The following is a 26,114-nucleotide window of genomic DNA, read 5'->3' on the forward strand; positions in this document are numbered from 1 at the left end:
AGAGTGCCCGCCCTATTTTTACACTACTAAAGACCATCCAAAATTTTAAGAGTACAAATTCGAAAAATTTTTGTGAGAACGCCTCCAAATACCCTTTACTGTGAGTTATAGAAAGATAGCTTAGACCTAAAGACAGCTGAGAAGTTTTAATCCAGCTTCAAAATTTGTCGGAGGAGAGGCAAACCCCGAAACCCTCCTCTATACTCATGAAAGATGGTCTTTAAGGCTGCCGATTTTAATTTTTTCTACAAAGAACTCCTCTGCCCTTTACCTTGGTATTACTCAAGACAAGAGACAGCCTAAAAGTTTTAAGACTTCAGTTGCAAAAGTTTTTCATGGGAGCCTCAGAACCCCCTCTCCCTAATTTACCCAAAGATAGCCTAAAACATAGAGTTTAATACTTCAGCATTTTCAAGACTCCAGTTTTGTAATTTTTTCAAAAAAAAAGGACCTCTCTTCAATATTTTTACGTCACTAAAGACAGCCTAAACTTTTTTTTCGACTTCAGTATCTTTCAAAACATTCTAAGGGTACAAACATTCCTAAGGACTCTTAAACCTTCCTCTTAATTCTCCAAAACTTAAAAAATTACCTGCAATTCGGTTTACCCACTTTCGTTCTCGAATGATTATAGACATTTTTGAATATTTTCTATAGAAAGTTCCCCTGTTTAAAAAGTTGCCAGCAGTAGTGAAAAATAAGGACTTTCGAGGGGTTTTAAGGACCTTGAGCAAAAACTAAGTGCTCTCTTTTAAAGGCCCTTATTTTTGAAAATGAAAAATAAGGAGTTTCTAAGGACTTTTAAGGACCGTGGGAACTCTGTTAACAGATATTTTAAATAAAGTAAGGTATGTTCTTATTTTGTGTTCGCTTTCGTTAATGAGGCATATAAGAATACTTAGAATACTTATACCTTAAATAAATGTTTTTTTGTAATATTTTTGATAACTCGAATTTTTGGTAACTCGAATTTTTTATGTCTTCCCTTCAATTTCGAGTTAGCAAGAGTCGACTGTATACACTTTAAGTTAATTTTATATTGCAATTAAGTCAATCATTGATGCATAAGAAATTGATTCCCCAAAGAAATTGTTATGAGAAAAGTATAGTGCATAAAAGATGACAGGTGTAAATGCAATTATTAAATGGTTTTCACAAGACAATAACTATTGTATTGTAGATGATTCATTATACTGTAGATAAAATTTGTTAAATGCTATTTTCAAATCTCCAGCATGGGGTTTGCAGATGTGTGCTTTATATAATGTACTGAAAGTATCTTGGTAGCAGAGTACTTTTGTTATTAACTTACACTTTGATGAGAAAGGAAAAAAGTTTGTTTGACGAACTTTCTAAGATATTAAAATATATTCTAAACAATTTTCTTTTTTTTTTTTTCTGGCATTTTCAATATAAAGCTCTTATTGCTTAGGTAGGTATGGTAGAATTTTATACGTGTGATGTCTTGTAACAATCACATAAACTTAGATAACAAAAAAAAAAAGGCCTTTCATTGCAAGTATTTAATTAAATGGTTCCACCAAAATATTGTCATTTCCGGGGGGAAAAAAATCAAGGAAATAATCCCACATCACTAACAAAAGAGAGAAAAAAAAACACTATGAAGATTTGTTTTCTTTTTTCAAGATGCCACTTTTTTATTCAAATTAACAATGTAAATTATATCTATCTTAAAGACAGGGATGCCGTCACCCTCAAGAGTTATGGCACACCCCAAAAAATATAGAACCTCCCCCTCTCAACCCCCTCCATCAAGGGTACCCCTAATATAAAGCATAAGTAGCGATTTTGGATGCAAGGGGATCTGTACTTTCAACTGATTTCAAAAAGAACAGCACAAAAATTTAAGAACATGATTTGACCACAAACACTTTATTCCTATAATAAAATTTAAAACGATAAATTGTTATGTGTCAACAGAAAAATAAATATTTAATTTGTATAACAATATTATAAATTTACACAAAATTTTCAACATTTTTAATTTTTCAGTTTACATTACTCTAGTGATAAAAGTGTCTAAATCTAAAAGGAACATAATTTCTCTCCACTCAACAAATATGTTTACATATCTCAGCTGATGATCTTAGAATTTGATTGATTCAATAAAACCTAACTTTAAAAAACAAATTTTGATCGCCAATGTATATAAGCCATTGATCAACAATCTAATTACAGTAAGAACATTTTGTTGCTTAAATAGTCGTGTGCATTTGCAAGGTCAATCCACAAAAGAAGATGGTTTTAACAAGCAATGTAATTTTAAAAAAAACCTTTTTCAATAATTCTTCCTAATAGCAGTGTACAGCAAATTGAGATCACTATCATGAAATTTTTACATTGCTTTTTTGAATAAAAGCAATTAATTACATACATATATAGAAGAACAAAATTCTTAAATGCTATATTACAAAAATGATCCATATACTTGCAAATATTGACAGCATGAGTAAGAGCTTAAAGGTAGTTAAATGTTTTATTAATTTTTCAGGGAAAATGATTGATCAAATTCAAATTTTGTGTGTTTTCAGGAATAAAATTTTATTATGGCAACTAAAATACTTCGAAATCTAAACTCATCTTATGCTAGAAGTATTCTCTTAAATACATTAATCTTATATGTAAAATACACTTGTTAAGAAGTGCAGCTACATTTAAAGGCACAGTGACTAGTTACCTCAAATCACAGTGGCCAAATTGAGAAAGCTCAAATGATGATAAAAACCACAGCACTCCTGAAATAATGTCAACCTTGGGTTATGAAAAACTGAACAGTGAATATTTTTTAGACTCAGAATATCAAAGTTCTCCATTTCTGTTAAAACAGAATAACAATTTAAGAAAAAACGCACACCTTTTGGAAGGGAACCACTATGTTGGTCATCATGATTTAAGCAGCTTCTGTTGAAGAATGACCTTGAAACATTTGAAAACTAATCTCTCATTGGACATTATAGGCCACCACCACCAGAAGTGGTATCTTTTAAGACATAAAACCGATAGTATTGGTTCATCTGTTCGAGGAAGATGAAAGTGAGAACTGTGTGGGGCCCTAGTCTGGCATAGTAAGGAGTAAAACCTTTCCAGAGGCTGAAGAAACCTTCATTCTTTACAACTTTAATCAGTACATCCTGGCAAAAGAAAGACATGGCTTTGTGAGTTAAAACAGGAAAACATGTTTCCGATGATTACCTAACATTTTAAAATTCATTCAAGGACAAAAGTATGAAAGTGCAAACACAAATGACTTAAATACCATACATTAAAACTCTCAAAAATATTGAAGGTTAATGCAATAAAATGTATCAGACCCTTGGTGGCCGAATTTTCTTCCTCAGTTTGTGATGCAGATTAAAAGTTATAAAATAGCCTGCAGGATAAACCAGCCAGGGTATGAAAATATCATGATATTTTCGAAAATATCCGATATTTTGATATATATCGGATATATTGATAGATATCCGATATATTGATAGATATCCGATATTTTCAATCAGCACAAACTCAAGTCTTTAAAATAGTAAATGCATCCTCAAATCACTCTTATTTTCTTATATTATTATTACAATATATGTTTCTTTTGTATTTACATCTATCATTTTAAATTTTTATAAATTTTAATGGACTTAATTTAGCATTAGCTGTTTTAGTCATTTTGCTTCTGTTAGCTACTTTTTACTACTTACTTACTTTTGCACAGGTTTATGATTAAGAAATAAAACATATGCATTTGTCGGTGCACAGTCATAAGACATTTTCTTTTTTTCTGACCAATATTTAATATTTAATTAGGCACTTTAAAAATGAATTAAAATTTTTACATTACTAATAATTTTATGAATATAACATTTTCTTACATTAATGAGATAAATTAATTTAAGAAAGTAAATTAGTACATCACAATTAATAGCATACATATTAATTAATACATCACAAAAATATAGTTCATAACTTCTTGATTGTTTTTAATAATAAATTGCGGTATTACCATGATTAATATAATTTTTATATTGAAAATACCGTAGTTGAAAAAATATCAAAATATGATATATATCGTGATATATATCATGATATATATCGACGAACCCTGCGAAACCAGCATTAGACAAACCATAAAATTTGAATAGGCAACAAGAAACGCTTGAAAATAAGATGCTAATAGACATATATGTTACCTGTGGATACTATCCCAGAAAATACAGTGCTAATCTTCATTAGCTGTAATTTAACTTTTTTTCCCTCCCCCATAAGAAGTTTGCAGATTTTTGCAAGAATCTGCGACGCACGTTGCTGTGTGAAAGCACAAAAAGTCACACTAAGCCACATGGTTTCAACATTCTTTACTTTTCATAAAATTTGCTTAAGTGGTTAATGATCCTTAATTTAAGATTTAAAACATTTAACTGATTTTGTGTTTAAGAAAAATTTACCCAAATTAAAATGATACAAAGTGGCTTAACTGGTGTTGATGGACTACTGGTCCTGCTGACTATTGAGAATTGAGTCTCAAATAAATATTTCATTTATAAATTGAAGTTGAATACTAAACACAATTTATGTGCTGCTAAATTTCCCCCCACTGTGTAAAATTATTATTTTTTTATTAATTATTTAACTAAAATCCACTGTTTCTGAGGCTTTGCATTTTGTTTCTGTTTTCTTAGTTGGTAGTTTTGTTTTTTAATTCAAAGTTGTGCAGTTAAATCCTTTAACTATACTATCATTCTAATTTCAAATTGTTTCAACTTTTCTGCTGAAACCAGTTTCATATTCATGCTGAGAACGCACAGGTTCATAATATTCTCATTCTCTTCAAAAGATTGTCAGAATTTGAATTGAGATATTCTTCCTGGTATGGAACCTTGCTCTGACAGTAGAGTGTTAAGTCTACAATTTTTTTTTGAGGATTCGGTCTAAATAATTTTGTATGCAGTGTATACGTGGCACTGAGATAATTTCTAGAATTGGTTTAAAATGTATTTGAGCATCATCAAGAAGCACATGTGAGGGATTTGTTTTCAATGCTCTCTCGTTCAATTTGCTGAACATTCAATGTTCTGCTTACTACTCAGTGTTTACCCTCAACTGTCCGCAATCTGGTTGGATAATGGGTCCCAGGGACCCATTAATGAAAAAGATTTGGGCCCTTTGGTAGAACAAATGAGTCCCTGAAATATTTAATAGATAATTTTACAATTTAAATGAATAATACAACTGATGTAATATTTGTATACCAGGGAAAAAAAAACATCACCACATAGGGATTTAAAAAAAATTATGAAACATACTAAGTCAGTTACTTCAAACCCTTATTTTTTGAGATTATCATTGTAAAATTATTTTCAAACAATTTCACTTGCAAAAATTAGTTTTGTGAAAAGCTATTTGGTTAGTCACAATGAAATTATAACCCTCAAAAGGGGCTTTTAATTAGGATTCTACCATGAAATACCAAAAAATTGCCTCTGATTGATTAAGCAGAAAGCACACCTTTCCCTTTGTTTTCCTGGAATTCATATAAAGTGAAAATATCGACCAATATGTTCTTGTATAAATATACTTGAGTGTTTAATAAATCTGAAGGTATTTTCACCTTGACCTCATCGTTGTCTCAATCATTCACATTTTTTAAAGATATATCATTCATACAAGTAGCACAATTTTATTATTCACTTCATATTGAAAACTGACTGTTAGCAATCAATTTCAATTTTGAATCACTCACCAGGATATCATAACAGTTCCCCGCCATAACAACCTGTCAGAAAAAGAAAAAAATTCATAGAAATGACTTACTCCTGCTCCTCTGTATTCTGGAACTCCATCAATAATTTTCATATTTTGTATCCTATGACAAGCAAGAAAATTAAGGACTAAATTACATGCATAAACAAGTATGTACGCACACACACACACATGTATATATTTTGTTTCTTATACACACATATAGTCTGACCACAGAAGACAAGTAATCTGACAAGTGGCCAAGTTAGGGGGATTCCATCTGAATGAATCTAGCAGGGGAGAAGGTTCAAAGCACGATGAGATTTTGATGCATTGCGTTTTATAATGTCACAAGGGCCTTACGCCCAATCCAAAAAAAAGTGGACATGAGGATGAAAATTCAAATTTCATTCAATATGGTTGAAATTTTGCATACACACTGTTAAAAGTATACTATTTTATATTTTATTGAAAAAAAATTTCATTTATATCATTAACACACTTATTTTAATTACTAAAGTGGAACTATATTGTTGTGAACTAGACCGCACCTAAACTGCTTATGTTGCATGGGCTAATGCAGCTGAACAAATAATTCTACAAATCTATAAAGTTTCACACATAATCTGACATTCATTGGCAACAGATTTTTCCTGAACAGAAATGTCTACTAATCTTCACTGCAAAAGGTAAGCAGACTTAATTATTCTTAATTATTGTGTCACACCCGCAACAAAAAAATACATTTATATTTCCACAGAAAAATTTATTTGCCTCAAAGTTTTGAAACTTTGTATTCAAAAATAGTTTACTAAAGTACTTTGAATAACAAACAGAAAAAAAATTAATTAATGTTTTAATTGGAGTTATTAAGCATTGGGGGTGTGACGTGTTCCTGTTGCGGGTGTGACATTTAGTTAAAGTCACACCCGCAACATCTTTTTAAGTTAAACACAAATATAATCCTGGAAAGCATGTAGATGACAACACTAATGTTTTACCCTTGACCTTACCTTTGTCCTTTGACTTATTTGTCTAGACCTCAGTTAATTCAAAAATTAGTATCTTTAGAGCATGTGCAGTTGATTTATTTAGTTTGGTGTTCTATATTATTGGTTCTCCTAAGAAACATTTTTGTATTTCTTGATTTATAATTAAGACGACAATTCAATAAGTTTTTTTTTAATTTAAAAAAATCCAAAACAATATTTTATCTTTCTTCATATGTATAAAAATGTATAATTTTGGCTTTCAGCATTTGGCTTTTTTCCTCTTTACTTACAAATAATGTAATATTAGGGACAGATTATTTTTTACTTCAAATTCAAAATAAATATAAAGAAATAATAAAAATAGTAATGAAACTGTTATTAAAATATTAACTTTGTATAAAATGTTGCTAGTTAAAGTTTTAAATGAATTAAAATGTAACGTTTTTAATTTCATTTGGGGTTAAAAAAAATTCAAAGAATTTCAAAAAAAAAAATATTAACATGTTCAACATTATATTTTTGAACTTGTAGTGCTTTATTTATTCACTTAACACTTTTTTTTTTTTTTTTTTTGCAGAAGAATGAACAGCACTGAAAGATTCCGAAATCATCGTAAAAAGATGAAAGAAAACTCAGCTAAATATTCAGAATATTTTCAAAAAGGGAAAGAAACAAAGCAAGAAGAGAAATAAAGAAGAAACTACTTAAAAGAAGTACATCTGTGGCCAAGAAAGAAAAGAAAATGTAGAAACAAAAACAGAATGAGAGGCAGAAGAAGTGTAGAGAGAGGAAAAAGTCTTCAACAAAAGGTGCCACTACATCTCCAGCTGTAGAAGCAGAGTCGATGGGAAGTTTTCGAACAGCTCAAACCTTCGTTAATGCAATCCATAGACAGGTACAATCTTCTGTTAATGTCATACAGCCATAAAGACTACAACATTAAAATTGCATGGTCATACTTTGCAAGGTCTCATGGAAAAGAAGCCGTGGTTGGTGTTGGTGTGGTAATAAAAAAAAAATGGTGTCACTTGCTGTTCTACAGCGTAGAGCAACAGTCTATTCTGCATGGGATTTTGCCATTTGAGCAGAAAAGGCTCTTAAAAAAATCAGAGTACTTTATTCTGCCGAGAGTGACATCACAGAAGATGCTGTAAAAATGCTTGACGGACGCTGCCGCCATGTACAAGCTGTACCAAACTTACAGTCGGTACACCATGTTGTACCGATCGATATGGGTACAATTCAAGTGGCACTAACTGCAGAAAGTGCACTGAAGGTAGTTTCATTCCTGCCTCAATCGGAAACGAACTCCCTTGGTAATATAAATGCCATTGGAGATTTTGTAGAATTAATTTTGTTTTCTACCTCAAAAAAAAAAAAAAAAAAAAGCAAAGAAAATTTTGTTGGTCAAATCAAGCAAATAGATGGAGAAGGCATACAAGTAGAATACTTGAAAAAAAACTTCAGAACATGTATACATCTGGCCCAATCAGCTGGACATATCATGGGAGAAACAGAAAGTTGTTATAAGAAAATTACTACCCCCTGAAATCATCAATTCTGGATTGGAAATGAGATTTATGTAAAAAATGTTCCTTAGTTATTTGCAATTTCTCTTAGTTATTACTGTGCTAATCATAAAATGTCTGATTGATAACTATTTGTGTATGTTGTTATTTTATTGGCCACACAAGTCACACCCGCAACGGCAACTTTGAGTATTTTTTACAGTGAAAATAATTGAGTGAGTATTTAAATTTTTTTTATAGAATAATTGAGTATTGCTGTCTAACATTAAAAAAAAACCAGTTTGATCGGTTGATATAACTCAGAGTTTTGAATGTTTTGATCGCAAGGTGAAAATGCATGTCCTTTTTACGTCACACCCGCAACGGCTAGAAATTGATTTTTTAAAAAATAAATAAAATATCAATCAACTTGCAAATTGCCATCAATGTACCTGCAAGTAGTCTTTATTGAAAAATATAGAAATTGAAATCTATACTCTAAAATATTTTTGCTGATGACTAATTTAGTTAGTGTATATGTCACACCCGCAACTTTGGATTGGGCGCTTATTAAAGTATTGCATTCTCTTAGTTGAAAATGAGAGGGAAACAAAGAGGGTTTCAGTGAAACAAAAAGAGAACAAAAATGTTTTCATTTTGGCCAGAAATGCAAAAGCGAAATGGTAAGCTGAAAATTATGTTGTAAAAAAGTGAATGAAATTAATTTTTGCAGTGAGAATATAGATATAAAATGAAGTGAAAGTGAAAAGGGGGCGCTCGAAAAGAGCGCAAGCTCCCCAACGTAATCGAATATAGTTCAGATTCAAAAAATTATTGCCATGAACAAATTGTCATTTTTACAAAACTGTCTAAATAATGAAGAGGCAAAAGCGCATATCTGCAACGAATAAATTGTCACCCCTGTAAATTAATCGATGCTTTCATTTCCGCCTATAAACCGGATGTTTACCTTTTCATCTCATCAGTGGTCAGACACATACAGCCAGATCTGTTTATCTCAAATTTGCTACATATCAAAATTTTTAATATTCTTGCACTTTCTATTTCAAAGTCAATATACAGTCAAACCTGGGTTTGGTGCCCACACGTTAAAGTGCTAATTCTATTATATCACCATAATTGTGCCTAAACAAATTTTCCACATAGGAATTTTAATGTAATCTATACTACGGATGCGTCGTTCATAAGCTAATGGATCAAAAAGAACGAATTCTTAAAAGGAACGGATCCGTTCGTTCATGTAAGAAATGAACAACCTTTCTTTTGAACGGTGAGCAGTTTGGAACATTGTATTGATGCACTTGTGATAAAATCGCATTTTTTTTTTTAAAACTTCATTCATCTTCAAATTTTTAACTCTGAATCAATCTCAAATTTTGTTTTTCTCAGTGCAGTACAATATATTCATTTCCAACTTTTTTACTTTCTGCTTTATTCATCACTAGCGGCCTGTCCTGACCTAGTTCAGGTTAAAAAACTATATATCTTAAATATCATAAAGGTGCTTTTTAGTTTGAAAATAATTAACAGCAAAAATTTAAACAACTTTTTTGTTTTTGTTTTGTTTTTATGAGGTTTGAAACAAATTGATTTCGGGCATTTCCTATCAAAAGAGACTAACATATAATTCCCACTGAAGTATAATTTTCCTGTATGTAACGTGTCACTATATATGGTATAGTTGTACATTTAAGCTTCAGATTTGACAATGGTGATGGCATTAGAAATTTTCATTGGATATTGTTATTACTTAAATTAGAAAAATATACAGGGATAACAGACCAAGAGCTGACGCCCCAAAATGCGATTTATCTCTTTTATGGTTTGTGGCCGGTTAAAATAATAAAAAAATGCAATTAAAAAACTTTGGCTCTAATCCCCCCCCCCCCCCACACACTAATTTTGGGTCACATGGATGCGTTGGTGGATGAAAGGTCAAAAAAAAAAAAGAAAAATATTAAAGTGATGAGTAAAATGGCTAAAAATTATATAATAACATTAAATTAATAAGAAAAAACACGTAGCAAATTTCTCCCCCAGCTATGTTGGGGCGACCCCCGGGTGCCCCCCGGGGGTAAAGTAATGATTTTAAACTAAAAAAATAATAATCACTTTTGTGGGGAGGGGGGGGGGGATTTTACAGAGTATTAGTTTCATTATTTTGATTGCCAAAAAAAAAATTAACCCCAGTAACTATGGGTCAATTTGTCAAAAAAAAAATTTTTTTGTTCCTCTTTATTTGGTCCAAGTCGAGTATTATTTGAACTTACGCATGACTGTTTAAGTTGCAAAAATCCCCCCAAAGTTTGAACGTTTATTCGTTAAAAAAAACTCATAGCAATTCCCCCCCACACACACACACCTACGGAGGGGGTTGCTATGCGGTGCGCAATTTTACAACGTGGTGCCCCCCCCCCCAAGGGTTGAATTATTAATTGATTAAATAAAAAATGATCACTTACAAGGAGGGAATTTTACAGAGTATACATTTAATTGTTTTAATTGCAAAACAAAATCTCCCCTCCCCAGCAATTATGAGTCTACTAGCTGCATTGCCCGGCGTTGCATGGTCTACCTCAAAAATTTACGTGTATTCGGCGTTCCAAGCATTTTATACAATTATATAAATTTTCCCGTTTTCATTACTTTCTTATTGCTGCTCCACTCCTATTAATCAAAGCGCAATGTTATGTAGCCTATAACCTTCTCAATAAATAGACTATTCAACACAAAATGAATTTTTCAGTTTGAACCCGTCGTCCCTGTAGACCAAGAGCTGAGCCCCCAAAACACGGTTTATCTGCTTTATGGCGGGTGGCCGGTTAAAATAATAAAAAAATGGAATTAAAAATTTTAGCTCTAATCCCCCCCCCCCCGCCCACTATTTTTGGGTCACACTCTGCATGGGTGGATGAAAGGTCAAAATAAAAGAAAAATATTAACATGATGAGTGAAATGGATAAAAATTATATAATAACATTAAATTAATAAAAAAAACACATAGCAAATCCCCCCTCCAGCTATGTTGGGGCAAATGTGGGAGTCCCCCCCCCCAGAAGTGAATATTGATTGTTAAAATTTTTTAAAAAAATAATCACTTTCGTGGGGTTGGGGAACTTTACAGGGTATTTGTTTCATTATTTTGATTGCCAAAAAATCTCCCCCCCCCCCCAGTAACTATGGGTCAATTTGTCAAAAAAAATTTTTTTGTTTCTCTTTATCTGGTCCGACTCGAGTACTATTCGAACTTTCCCATGACCTCTTAAATTGTAAAAAAAATTGCAATTTTTTATTCGACAAAAAAAAAAAAAAAAAAAAAACACGTAGAAAATCCACTTCCCAGCTATTTTGGGGCGAACTTGTTGCCCCAAGGAGCGAATTATCGATTGATTAAATAAAAAAAAAAAGATTACTTTCGTAGAGAGGAGGGATTTTCTCAGAGTTTACATTTGATTGTAGCAACCCCCCCCCCCATTTTTTTTTTAAATTTAAATTAGAAATTTTTAAATATTTTTCAAAATGAAAGGAAGCAATTCAGCGTCCGTACATCTACTTCTACCATTGTGTGCTCAGCATGAAAAGAAGGAAGGGGAAAGCATACGCCCGTGATGATTTCTTTTTGCTGTTTCGAGGGCAGTTTCGTCAGTGATCAGCTGTAGCCAACACAGTGAAGTTGTTATGGCTGTTGGTTTTTCTTTTCAGAGCACGCTCTACCGCATCCTTAAACTGAAAACGTAAAAAAATCCTTTTTTTTTTCAAAAATATATTTTGATGTTTTTATATTATGAGTGTTTCAAAGGGTAATTTTAAGTGTAGCCAGCCATCAGATAAAAGATTGAATGTTTTGACAGAAACTTTATTAGAAGGAATAAAAGTTTCAAAGATTCAAAGACACTGAAAACTGAAATTCCGTGATTTAGATTTTTTCCGAGATCTAAACAGAAGCAGATTTATATCATCGAGATTGCAGGAACATTTTTATCAAACTAGATAGACATTATCACAACCAATATGCTGAAAGTAAATAAATCTATATGAATTAACAAATTATTATTTTAAAAATTCATTTAACGCATCAGATTAATGCATTAAAATTTACAAGTAAAAAAAATCGTTATTGCAATTTTAACATAAAATCACTTTTGTTTGTAAAATAAACTCATAATTACTGGGGTAGGGGGAGTTTTTTTTTTTTTTTTTTTTGCAATTAAATCAATTAAATGTATACTCTGTAAAATTCCCTCACGACAGTTATTTGTTTTTTATTTAATCAATCGCTAGTTCACCCCTGGGGGGCACCACATTGTAAAACCGCGCACTGCGTAGCAATCCCCCCCACACAAATATATGGGGGTAATTTGCTACGAGTTTTTTTAATGAATAAAAATTCAAACTTTGTTTTTTGCAAATTTAAGCGGTCAGACTAAAGTTCGAATAATACTCGACTTGGACCAAAAGAAGAGGAACAAAAAAAAATTTTTTTTTTTTTTTGACAAATTGATCTATAGTTTATGGAGGGGGAGAGATTTTTTTTTTTGCAATTATAACAATTAAATTTATGCTCTGTAAAATTCCCTCCACGAAAGTGATCAATTTTAATTCAATCAATCGATAATTCACCCCTGGGGGTGGGGCACCACGTTGTAAAACCGCACACCGCGTAGCAACTCCTCCATAGGTGGGGGGGGGGGATTGCTACGAGTTTTTTTTAACGAATAAACGTTCAAACTTTGGGGGATTTTTTTGCAACTTAAACAGTCATGTGTAAGTTCGAATAATACTTGACTTAAATCAAATAAAGAACAAAAAAAATTTTTTTTTGACAAATTGACCCACAGTTACTGGGGGCGAATTTTTTTTGGCAATCAAAATAATAAAACTAATACCCTATAAAATGCCCCCCCCCCCCCCCCCACGAAAGTGATCATTTGTTTTTAGCTTAATAATAGATATTTTACCCCGGGAGCACCACGTTCGCCCCAACATAGCTGGGGGAGAAATTCACTACGTGTTTTTTCTTATTAATTTAATGTTATTACATAATTTTTAGCCATTTAACTCATCACTTTAATATTTTTCTTTTTTTTTGACCTTTCATCCACTCACGCAGCCGTGTGACCCAAAATTAGTGGGAGGGATTAGAGCCAAAGTTTTTAATTACATTTTTTTATTATTTTAACTGGCCACCCGCCATAAAAGAGATAAATCGTGTTTTGGGGCCTCAGGTCTTGGTCTATAATGGGAATACAAGGAATATGAGCCAACTGATCTGCTGCTGGTGCTGTAAGAACAATACTCAAAATCATATTATTCCGTAGTGAACTTAATTGGGGGTCTAATTCCATTGCATAGATTAGACAAATTAAAGTTGCCCCAAAAAGTTATTGGGGTATCTAGTTTTTAAAAGCATGAAGAGAAGTCCTGAGGAGTGAAGGGAGTTAAGGAATTCATATAGATGATGCACAGCGTTGTTGGCAAAAACTATAGCCCTTTCGCACATCATGTACAATATTTTCGACAAAGAGTCTAGGTTTCCAAACAAACACTGAGAATAAAATCATTTAAAAAGAATTTCTCAACTCATCTCTTTGATAAGATATCTTTTTCCAGGTATTTTCTTGTTACTTAGTTGTAATAAAAGATTCCAGGAATGCTTACAACCATCTCTTATAGTGGTTCTCATACTTGTTCTTAAAGATACAGAGTTTGTAAAGGGCTTCCAAAAGGAGACTACTTTAATCAGGCTTGAAGTATATCTGCATGAATTCCAATAGAGTAACACAGGAACAGTTTGATGAAAGTCACTGTCAAATGCGAAAGCTATTAGCTAAGATACACCCTCATCATTTTGTCTAAACCTTTTTGGCCTTTTCATGTTTGATCTACACCTTCTAGAGCCGACTGGTGGCTCATTGAACATTCGTCCTAAAGGTATTCCAGACCGATTACCGCAAACTTAATAACATTTTAAAACGCACCAAGAACTGACAGAAATTGAAATTTCCAAAAATAACTAAAGCAAGTATAGGGGGATTATGTTCAGCTTCATTTTTTTTAACATTTGTATTTCAATAGCCATATAGACATGGTTTGGAACTATGTTCAAAAAAAAATCAATTGATAAATTTTTTTAAACAAGAGAGGTTTAATTTTATATTTTGGAAGTTCTTCAAACGTGTATGTGCTAAAACGTCATGCTTTCGTTTCTAAATGAATATGATTTTCTTCTTGTACTATTTTGTTTATATTTATTTCTATTTTACTTTTATAGGTGTTGAAGAAGCTCGATTTTTAATCACTCCAAACCGGTTTGTCTTGAGTTCTTTCAGTTCAAACAGATAACGAATGAAAGTTGCAATTGTTTCTCATAATTTTTACTGACTCTGGCAAGGCCGGGTACGTTTGCTAGTGGGTTATATATTTAATCATTTATTAGGCCAAGTACCTGAAAATTTCGGGTTTTTTCTCATAACTTTGTTTTTAAAGAACAAATATTTTCAAACAAAAGAATGGGACTCAAATTAGACCCCCTATCCATTAAAAAAAGAATGATCAAAATTGGTTTCTAAGTGAAACGCTGAAATTTCACTTCAAACCGGTTTGTCTTGAGTTCTTTCAGTTAAAACAGATAACGAATGAAAGTAGCGATTGTTTCTCATAATTATTACTGACTCGGGCAACACTGGGTATTTTTGCTAGTGGGTTATATATTTAATCAATTATTAGGCCAAGTACCTGAAATTTTTGGGTTTTTTCTCATAACTTTTTTTTCTAAAGAACAAATATGTTCAAACAAAAGAATGGGACCCAAGTTAGACCCCCTATCCATTAAAAAAAGAATCATCAAAATCGGTTTCTGTGTGAGACGCTATTAGCTGACAAACAAAATAAAAAAAACATACATGATAACGGCCTTCTTTTTGAAGTCAGTTACAAAACAGAAAATGCTACTGATATTTGCAGTGACTGACAAATTTTTTTCTGAGAAAAAGTATATATGCCCTTAAACTCATTTGTTTTATTAAAATGACTGCTAAAATTAATAAAACTTGTGGTACTTGTTAGGCAGTTTACATTAAATATTAAGAGTAAAGATTGATATAAAATAATTTGATCCAGTGCATTGTTTCAAATGCTTAATTTTTATAATTTTACCAATATAAGTATATTGCAAAACCTCTTTATCTTACACTTTTCAAACTTAAAGTTTTACTTACCTAGTTTTAGCAATATCTACTGGCATTGATGCTGCAGTAGTTATTAATCCACTAATCATACTAGAGGCAAAATGGCACATTATATTATCTTTAAAATATCCTATAGACAGAAAAAAATAATAGATTCTTAAAACTGAAAACTCACATCATTTTTTTTCTTCAATTACAAAACATACTTCAAAACAAAAATGATTCGAGTGGGGGGGGGGGGGGTGAATAATGTTCTTACAATTGAATTCATTGTGGCTGTTAATTTTGTGATGTTTGCAGTCTGCCCAATACAAATTATAGTCAGTAAGTAAGTGAAGGTCAATTTCCGAAGATATGCGGGAATTTGGCATAGCATAAAATATTCTACTTTTAATTCAGAGCAGATCCAATATTATCACAATGCACAAAGCATACAATATTTCTGTAGCAAAAGTAATCCTCATATATATAATAGCGAATGATTGAGTAACGCTGATGTCATCAACAGTGAAACTCACGCCATGCATGATAATTTGATACTATTGTTTGGGAATGTTTGACACATAGGAAAATGCATTATTTTGACAAGGCTGAACTGCATCCAGTCACTTAACAGTTTTACTGGTAAGACAGTCATTTTAGGGGAATGAAGAATCAAAAAAGTGGTTGAAAATTAACCTATTTACTGGAGTTTAGGGTTAATCAACTGGAGATAGGGTTAAAATTTCAACAGTCAAAATATCACCAAACAGGCAAATGCTTCATTAAAATGTAGAAGCAATTTTCACCTCTCATACTTTGACGGACGACTTTCTATTAGTTAATAAAAGTGAATAAAATAATAACTTTTATGAAAGTTTATTGCTTTTTCACTTATTTTACGAGTTGCTATGTGATCAGTGGTGCATAATTAATGGTCTGTGGGCCAAATGCGGCACATGAATCTGACTAATGTGTCCTGTTGTGATGTTCAACATTCAAGCGTTCTTCCAAAATAACACTCAATCAAAATGCTTCTTCATTTTTACTACTGAACTTTCTTTTTATTTCCTTCTATTTCCATTTCCTTAATGCAGTTCATTAGTTACTATGTTACAAATGTGAAGTCAAGTATTCAGAAATTAGTTTCTGAAAAACAAATCAATCAATAGCATTAATAAAACTAACATTAAGAACACCTAACAACTATTTCTTTTCTTATAATTTACTTGTCTTTTCTGTACTTCCCCACTTTTGATTAAAATGTGTTCAGCCTTGCGAGATTAATCTTAATTTGAGATGCAAAGAAGTAACAAGCAAAGAAAGGCTGAGCACTACTGATCTATAGCAACACTTAAAATGTGTAAAATTAAATGATTATATAGTAAATATTTGAATAGCATTAAAATATGAAAAACATCGTTCTCTTCTTTTAATACACATTTCAAAACACTTATCAACGTTCAAAGATCAGTTAAAAGAAGATCAAGAAGAAGAAATCTTACAATGATTGCATAGAGACCAGATTCATATTTAAAAAAAAAAAAAAAAACTATATTTTACAAGCAACAAGAGCATGAAAGTTAAGAATCAGACAAGCAAAATCTGGAGAAGGGTCAAAGAGAAGGGTCAAATTTAATGAAATTCGATCTGTTAAATTTGAAAATGAATTCTTCAGTTATACTTTTTTTTTCTAAAAAATTAGAGATTTCATGAAAACAAAGACAACATTGTCATTTAAATTCAGGCAATATAAATATTTTTAGGGCATTTATTTTAATTAACTTATTTTATTTATATATATTTTTACTAACTTATCAGCAAAAAGTAAATTTTAATGAGCAGTAAATCAACATTGAAAAAGTTTATATTATTCAGCAACAGTTTATATTTAAAATTAATTAATAGACAGCTTATATAATCATAAATGCTTTAAAATGTGGTTTTCAAAATTTTCTACTATTTTTCATAATTATTTTAGGAAGACAGTAAGCCTTAATGGAATGGCCGACAATTATTTTCAACTGCCATCTTATTGTTATCAATAAACAGCAGAATCTAGGAATTCAGCCTCAAAGAAGCAGGATGAAAAGATTGAGAATAGTGTCATTCATTTGCTTTACTGAACGTTCAAACACCTTTCAGCTTGTCTTCTGCTCCAAGTTTCAGAAAACAAAACGTAATTTTTAACGCATATGGCGCTGAAAAGCTACATCAAAACCCATTTGTTGTTAAGAACGCCATTTTAAAACTAACCTTTTTTTTATTCAGTAAGTTACCGCCCTATAGCCAGGGAAAAGGCAGAAATACATGAAAACCACCGCCAGCTCAGTCAATTCCAGCCAAGGACTGCAGTTTCGTGTTTATTAGCACTCATCAGCCCAGCATAGGAGTAACTGAGCTGGAGGTGGAAAACCTCTTAAGGAAGCCAAGAGAGCCAAACAAACTGGTAGCTAATACAGTTTTCCTGTATTTCTGCCTTTGCCCTGGCAGTAGGGCGGTAACTTACTGAATATACCTGCTTTGCCTGCAATATTAGAGTTGAACCGAACCATTGTTTTGGTCACTCGTCTGGTCAGTGCTAATTCTATATTAGCTACTAGTTTGTTTGGCACTCTTGGCTTCTTTAAGAGGTTTTCCACCTCCAGCTCAGTCACTCCTATGCTGGGCTGATGAGTGCTAATAAGCACGAAACTGCAGTTCTCAGCTGGAATTGACTGAGCTGGCGGTGGTTTTCATGCAACCTTTTTTTGTTGATGCATCAGGATCAATTTTTAAAGGTAATTGAGAGTACTTCATTAGCATATTATTTAGAAAATAATTCATAAGTCAAGGGAAAAAAAAAGTTTTATGACCATATCAATTGAGATTTAAAAAATAATCAGTTGACCCGGACGTGATTTGAACACACAACCTTCGGATCTGGAGTCCGATGCGCTGCCATTGCGCCTCCGGGTCATGCATTTTCGTTCAGACGGTATTGCTGTTTCTTCTAATAGAAACGAAAATTAAAATTTTGCACTACTTTACTGTTACCTGGTATTTCTTTTAATGAGGCAAAGAAAAAATTGTAAATAGCGTTAGTAAGAAAAAAATTGGATAGGTAAAATACATCAAAAGAGATTTTTTACAGTAATTGAGGCACGTAACTTGCTAATGTAAAACTTATTTCTGTTGTCAGTATTTTGATCATTAAAAAAATTTTTGTACTACATAATATGTATATATTTTGTTCAAATAAATATTTGGCTAAAATGTTCAAGCAATTAACTAAACTGCAAAAAAAAAAAAAAAAATCCACCATAAATTTTGATTAAGATTGGAAATTTCACCTCATTTTTACTCTAGTGTAACCCTGATAAGTTTTTTTTTTTTGTTTGTCTCATCCCCTCCTTTCCCCCGCAAAATCAAAAAGAATAAAGTTTCTACAGAGTCGATAACAGATTTTTTATATTTTTTTGAGACACAGAGAAATTTAAACTATAAAATAAACCTTATGCAAAATATTTTTAAGATACCAAATTTCATAAAAATTTTCCTTTTCAGTTTACTTAAAAATAAAAAAAAAAAACAGTTTGATTATAAAATAGTAAATCTCGATGAAAATCTATTTTTTCTAAAGATGCATCTATGAGCAGTTATTTATTAAGGGACCCAACAAAAACAACAACTGTTTCTATCATGCAAAGCAATGTTCTCACCTGTAGACATTAACAGTTGCTTAGCTTGCGAATATGAAGCTAATTGGGCTGCATTAACAACCATAGCTCGGCCAATAGTTGGAATACATCCCTGAAATTAGTTATCAGAATTATTATTTTTTAATAGTAGTACTAGACAACATGTTAATGTATGGATATAACATATTTGTATATCCATAACTAAACAATAACGAAAAAACTATAACTATTCATCAAATTAGGAGTACTTCCAATACAACTAAAAATTATTCTAAAATCTCCATTTTTGTCAAACTATCTATTTAAGAAAATAGTTTAGTATTTTGTTATCAAAAAATTTTGATGTTGACATTTTTTTTAATGAATTTCTGATTTCAAAAAAAGTGCAAACTAAGCAGCTGCCAATCAGCTAAAATATAACACTTCCAACTCTATTTTCACTTTTCCTCTGTTTACAGATCACTGTAAGATAAAGCACTACAAAACACCTCTCCCTGTTGTCCACTTAATATTTTTGACTAAAAGCCTTCAAAGGTCAAAACTTTTTGAAAGAGAAATGAACATAACCATGTTTAAGAGACACAAAAAAAAGTCTATCTTTTATCAAGTAAATAAAGAATATATTCATGATTACGAATTTCAACATTAAATTTTTTATAGTCTCATTCACTGTCTGCTTGTTTTTTGTTAGTACTTTCTAGGAAATTTTCATTTCATACTAGTTTTTAAGGCCCTTAGGAAAGAGGGGCACTTTTGGTTCCTTTATACACAGAAGATATTAATGCTGTATGATATTGCTGAGTTCAAGGTCAGGAAGAAATATCATAACATATTTTAGTTTTAAAATTTGTTATTTTGCTTTTTTAGTGCTGTATAAAACTTTATTTTTAAAATTTCATTGTTCATTAATATACTATATTTATGTTCAAGAAAGATAATTAAAAAAAAAAGTCACTAATTTGTTCCCCAATTAAAGCTCAAGAAAATGTAATACCAATAGAGACACATGCAAAAATTAAAAGTTATTTAAAATTTGCAAACCTTGGAAAACATTTTGAGATTAATTAGTTTTTTGGAACTTGGATGGAAATTAAATGTAACAATGCAACTTTGTACAGCAATTTTAAGGTAAGTTGCATATCCTTTTAGTTTGAAGGCTTGGGCACAAGATCAGGGCATGGAATAAAAAGGGCTCTAAAATAGAATGAAATAAAGGATTTTTGCCCATTCTGAAAATCTTGAGAGATCTTTTGAATAACACATCTGTATCTTGACTTTTCTTCCAATGTGTTCCCAAAAGTTTCAGCTAAATTGAAGCCAGCTAGCTTACCCAGTCAGTTCACTCATTTGATGTTTTTTAGCTGTAAGACAATATCACTCTTTTGGTGGAAAGCTTGGGATCAGTACTCTGCTGAAACATCTATTCACATTGCACACAGTATATTTTGCAAGAGTAACAGAGCTGGTGATCTTCTAAAATGTGATACGTGTTCAATGTTCGAATCACACCAATGTCTAAGAGTAGGACAACACCGTTCTAAAGGAAAAAAACCTCAGAACATTACTGACCTGTTTCCATTCCATGCTTTACTGCTGGACATTGGCGGCAGGAATCCATTATGGCCTCTTTGGCACAACAAATATAGCGGTAGTTAACACTTCCAAATGAATTAATTGGATATATTGCTACAAAGGAGCTTTATCAAACCTTTGATTACGTAAGTTTTGTGCTCCAAAGCAGTGTTCGCGCTCAACTATCCGTAACTTGGGTCCCAAGGACCCATTAATGAAATAGATTTGGGTCCTTTGGCGGAAAAAATGAGTCCCTTAAATTTTAAACTGAAAATCTTAGCACATAATTGAATAATATACAACTATATTTATACTTAGGGAAAATAAACTATCCACATAGTTATTTGAAAAAGGTATGAAATAAACTAAATTGGTTAATTTTGTACTTTTTTTTCTGTGATTATCATATGTTCAAATAATACACTTGCAAGATTTAGTTATTTGAGAAACTATTTAGTCAGTTACAATGAGGTAAACTCAAAATTTACTTTAAAGTTGGATTTTACCATGAGATAAAAAATAAATGCCTTTGATTGATCAAGCAGAAAGCACTCCCTTAACCTTTGCTTTCATGAACATTTTTCTAGGTGAAAAAAAGCAACTAGCCCCCCCCCCCCCATCAATTATCAATGGCAATTTCATAGAAATAGAAAAAAATCGCAAGCGAATTAACACAACGCAAAAATCGCGACCGCAAAAACGAAACATTTTCTCACATGAGTATGAAAATTGCTCATTTGCAATCTTAAATTAGAAAATTTGACTTCATTGTGACTCTTTTAAAATATCTGTGTTGGCTTTGGTGCTACTTTTAAAATTTCGCCATTTTCAAAATGGCGCGATCCATTAATACGTGACTTTTGCAAGTCCAAATAAAAATAGCCTCTCAGAAATAGGTGAATTACTAGAAAATTAACAAGGTTAAAGTGCTTTTGTATAAAATTCATATTTATAAGTAATTTAACAAGAAAAATGTTAAGTTCAGAACTTTGTGTTTTGCGCGATCGGGAAAATGTTCGCCATTTTTTTTTCACCCATTCTTTTATTGAGGATGCAAGATAATAATTTTCAAAAGTAATTCTGGTTAGGTGAATGCAAAATAGATAAGCTTTTACTACTCAGTTGTCCTGTATCAATCCTGAAGATTGCATTGAAACCACTCTTACTTTTGATCTTTATTGTTGTTTTCAGGAATTTCCCCCAGATAAAAGTTGAGGGAGAACTTATTCTTAGAATAGAGTACAATGGGCTATTTATGAACTTGCAATATTTTGCTCCTTGAGCTCTGCCCAGGAGGTCACTGTAAGCTCCAGTCTTATCACTAAAATTCCATTGACTGGTCAACAGTAGGGGTGTGTTTGAATAGCTGATACAGAGATAGGGTCATTTTAATCCTTTTCTGTTGATTCTCCTGGTCATTGAAGCTTAAAAGCATTCACTAGATAGATCTTCAGCATTTTCCACAATTTTTTTTCTGGTTTTTATCTTTTGGGTGTTCTGGGTCCCTAGGACCCGAATTTTCGCGGAAGTTGCGTCCCTTTCCCGCGAATTTGCGTAAAAAATCCGCTATAGCGCGTAAACGCGAACCCTTAAAATTTTAATCGGATGTTCCAATTCTTTGCTAGATAAGATGTTTTTTTTTCCCAGGGACTATTGCTTGCCATTCGGTGGCAATCAAATGACCTTTTACAGCATTCGTGCATTGCATATGCACATTGTGAGCCCATATACGGTGGGCATATCTTTGCTTCTTTGAACAGCGTTCTTAACCCATTAATGCCGGTTTCGAAAAAAAAAAACAATAAACTTTGATCATTTTATTAGTATTTATTTATTTTATGTCTAGTAAGTGCATCATATACAAAATTAATTTTTGCCGTTGAATTTTCTATTTATATTTTTATGGTAGATTTTTCTACCAACCGATGTTTGTATGGTCTGATCAAATTTTTTTAAGCAAATTTTACATTTATTGTTTGATTGCAATATTTGCATTGATTATCGATTATAAATATTTATAATTAAAAAATATTACTTACACTTACAGAAAAGAGTTTTCTAATTAAAATTCTGTTTATTTCAAAAGAAAAAAAAATGTATTCATTTTGTAAAATAAAATTTCATGAAATATGAACTTAAAAAAATCGACAGTAAAAAATGTAGTAAAATTTCAAAAATAATTAAACTGAATATTTATGCATCAAAATCTTCTCGGGATGAATAGCGAATCTTCTTTTCAAAGAGTCTGGAACATTCGTAGAATGGCGAATGTTCCACTTTTTTTACAGCACTTTTTTCTTTTACAGTACTTTGCACAAATTGCCCCAAAAAAAGTGACCACCACATTTTTTTTTAACAATTTCTAATACTGTATTCTTCTACAGATCAAAAAGGTCTACACGGTAGATGAACTTGCTATGTGTTTCAATAACAATGACATTGGAACAATTATTTAATTTTTCTCAAAAGCATCTTATTTACTGCCTGATTCACATCATTTCCTGAATACTTTATTGCTTGTAATTGCTACAGCAGTACTGCTGTTCCATTTTACAACATCATCTTCATTGCAGCATTACCACATGCTATTCTTGGTTGATATTGTGTGTGTGTTTCTACATTTCATTTCTTGCACCCAATGGAGCATTCAATTGTATACTCTTTCAATGCATGTTGAAAGAATACCCCTTTTAGTATAATAAATTCATTTGCCCAAAATGGCATGAGTTTCCTCTGGTACTTAGGTACTTATTACTTTTCCAAAAATCCAAGTGAAACGTCAGCCTGTACCATTTTGTCTATATGATGCAATATGGTACCGAAAGGGATAAAAGTCTGTATGATAAGAATAACACCCACAGTTTATATCCAAATCAATTGAAATTCCTCTTATCAGCTTTTTGCGTCCATGACAAATTAACAATACTAAAATTCTTAAAATCTTTTAAAAATATCACTTATTCGTACAAATTTTAGATTTAACGCTTCATTTGCCTGAAGCAAGACAGTGACTACATATTCGCCAGTTGGTACAATTTTTTACCAATGAAAGTAAAAGGGAATTTACAACATGAAACAAAGATAAAAACAACTTTTTAAAAGTCTATCTGAATCAAATACACTGTTACAATTATGGTAGAATTTTAAAACCTTTTTGAAAATAATAAAATACATGCAAAACTTGCATTTTACATTTTGACAGAAGAGGAATGCTGTTGGAGTTATCATTTATTCAAGTTTTAAGCCTACAATATGTCCGTTTTTAACAAAGATACAGTAAACGTATTTTTTTTCCAATTCTGTGATTATATACTATGTAAAATGCACAGCTGTTGGGGTGATAGCATCATGTAAGGATCAATTATAATTTTTTTCCTGGTTGGTATATTTTTGTATTAACCGGCATGAATGGGTTAATTAGGTAATAGATCAACTTCCATCAGAAAGCATTGCATGTGTGAAAACATTCTGGGAACATGATTACACAATGCTATTTCACATATATGCACAAAATTATTAAAGTTAGAAAGTCCCTTGCATACAGCTCTTGTAGGAAAAAAACTAACTAAATTGAAACGTTAAAAGTCAATGTGTGGTTGCTTGCTCATATTTTGGTATAGAATTCTTCTGTTTCAATCACAGAGAAAGTGACGTTTTGGGTGAGCAACAATATTATAGATATTGACATAGGTAGTAAAAGATTTTTTTAAATCCTCTCAAAACAGCTGCTTTCAACTTTTCCAGTTTTAAATTTTCTTTCTCTTAACTAACGATTTCCACACAGGGTGTTAGTTTTGTGCCATATAGGAATGCAGGAAGCTACCAATTTAATTAATAATTTCATCAACAAGAATTTCAACTTACAGAAAAAGTTTGAAAAGAAAAATATAATCAAAATATCGGATATTTTTGAAAATATCATCATATTTTTGAACCCAGAATAGAATACATACATACCCTCCATAGAGTAAGAACACCTTCTTCTCGAGTAATTCGTAATAGAGCATCAAATACATTTTTATAACCTCTTCGCTCGGCTTCTGGTAATCTGAAAAGGAATAGTACACTGAACTTAGTATAGTGATACGGAAACTGTAATGAGGTATTAAAAATTGTGTGCAATATGAATTTAATTTGGAAACACAGGGTTGGGGTTTTGGACATAAAGCCAGTTTTTGCTATTCAAGATTGTCCTAAATTGTCCAAAAGTACACTACAGCTAGAGAGGCTTAATCTATCCCCCGTGGCAGAAAGTTGCAGACACGGCGACATTGTCGCAGAATGAGAGTTTGTGCAGAAACATTTTGCACTAAGGGGTGGGGGGGAGGGAAAGGGAAAAAAAGTCAGCAATAAAACCATTCTGTAGAGCAACACGTAAGGATATTAGTTTTGAGGTAAAAATTTTATCTCACATACGAATTAAGGAAAAGGTCTGATTTTCTGCGAAGAATAAAATAATTGCGACATTCTTTTCCAAAAAAAAAAAAAAAACCTTAGGCGAGTTCCAAATCGAGCGATTACTGCTGACCATGATAGTCTGCAACATTGGAGATAATGGGATATTGCATGGATAAAAACTGGTTCTAACCAGAACTTCCATCCACGTGGAGCGATTTTGAAACAACCTTACTTGTGTTCAACTGGTAGCGACTGGTCGGTTGATCATGTGACAGCTAATGACGTCAGCACATGCTAAAGCATTGGAGCTGACATCATTATTTGTTATGTGATCAACCAATCGGTACGCTACTAGTCGATCGACGAATGCAACTCAAAGAACAGTGGTTTCGCATTCGCTTCGCACATGTTTGTGTTTGTTTGAAAGACTTGTGCCGACTTATTTTCGAGCTTTTTTTCCCCTCTGTTGAAAAATTAATTTAAGCCCTTAAAAAATGGCTTTTTTTGCGGTGTCCTAGGTGGCACCACCAGATGGAATACTTGATAAATTGTGTGGTATTTTGGGCTGACCAATCGTTATTCAGATAGGGGTGCTTATATGAATGAAAAACTTTTCTTCTTGGAGGATTTTTTTCTAAAAATGCATATTCTAATTAAATTATTTTTTCATCTTATGGAAAGGGAACTTTTGTTTGCTCCAGCACTTGATTTAAATTCTTTTTTTCACATGAGGGAGGGGATAGGGAGGGATTTCTTTTTGATTTTCATGCATCGAGTATTTTAATAAAATCCTTTTTTTCCCTTGGTTGTTGAATTTTCGATTTGTTCCATCTAAAATTTATTTTCCTTTTGGAGGGAGGGGGATACTTTGTTCGCAATATTGTGTATTGCATACATTGAGTTTTTTTATGGGGGGTGACCTTTATTTATTTATTTTTATCCCCTAAATCACATGCATGTGTTTCAGGGTTTTTTTTTTTTTTTTTCAAACTGTAATGCATATTTTAATTAAATTCATTTTCTTTTTTTGGG

At 31.9% G+C, this 26,114-nt stretch overlaps 1 protein-coding gene and 1 non-coding gene across 2 annotated transcripts in view; both read right to left on the reverse strand.

The window, feature by feature from the left end:
- Positions 1-2,964: 2,964 nt before the first annotated feature.
- The window catches only part of LOC129229324 (mitochondrial 2-oxoglutarate/malate carrier protein-like), a 38,896-nt gene continuing 15,746 nt past the window's right edge, over positions 2,965-26,114 (reverse strand). Inside the window, exons 7-11 of the mRNA XM_054863611.1 lie at positions 24,642-24,732; positions 19,134-19,224; positions 15,484-15,583; positions 5,818-5,869; positions 2,965-3,152 (exon numbers count right to left, since the gene is read on the reverse strand). Of these exons, the coding sequence (XP_054719586.1) occupies positions 2,973-3,152; positions 5,818-5,869; positions 15,484-15,583; positions 19,134-19,224; positions 24,642-24,732 (514 nt within the window). The 3' untranslated portion in view covers positions 2,965-2,972. The remainder of the gene's footprint in view (positions 3,153-5,817; positions 5,870-15,483; positions 15,584-19,133; positions 19,225-24,641; positions 24,733-26,114) is intronic.
- On the reverse strand, positions 18,319-18,390 carry Trnaw-cca (transfer RNA tryptophan (anticodon CCA)). Its single transcript has one exon. It is a non-coding gene; the product is annotated as a tRNA-Trp (tRNA).

This window comes from Uloborus diversus, chromosome 9, assembly GCF_026930045.1.
Source record: "Uloborus diversus isolate 005 chromosome 9, Udiv.v.3.1, whole genome shotgun sequence".
In the NCBI taxonomy this organism is placed as follows: Eukaryota; Metazoa; Arthropoda; class Arachnida; order Araneae; family Uloboridae; genus Uloborus; species Uloborus diversus.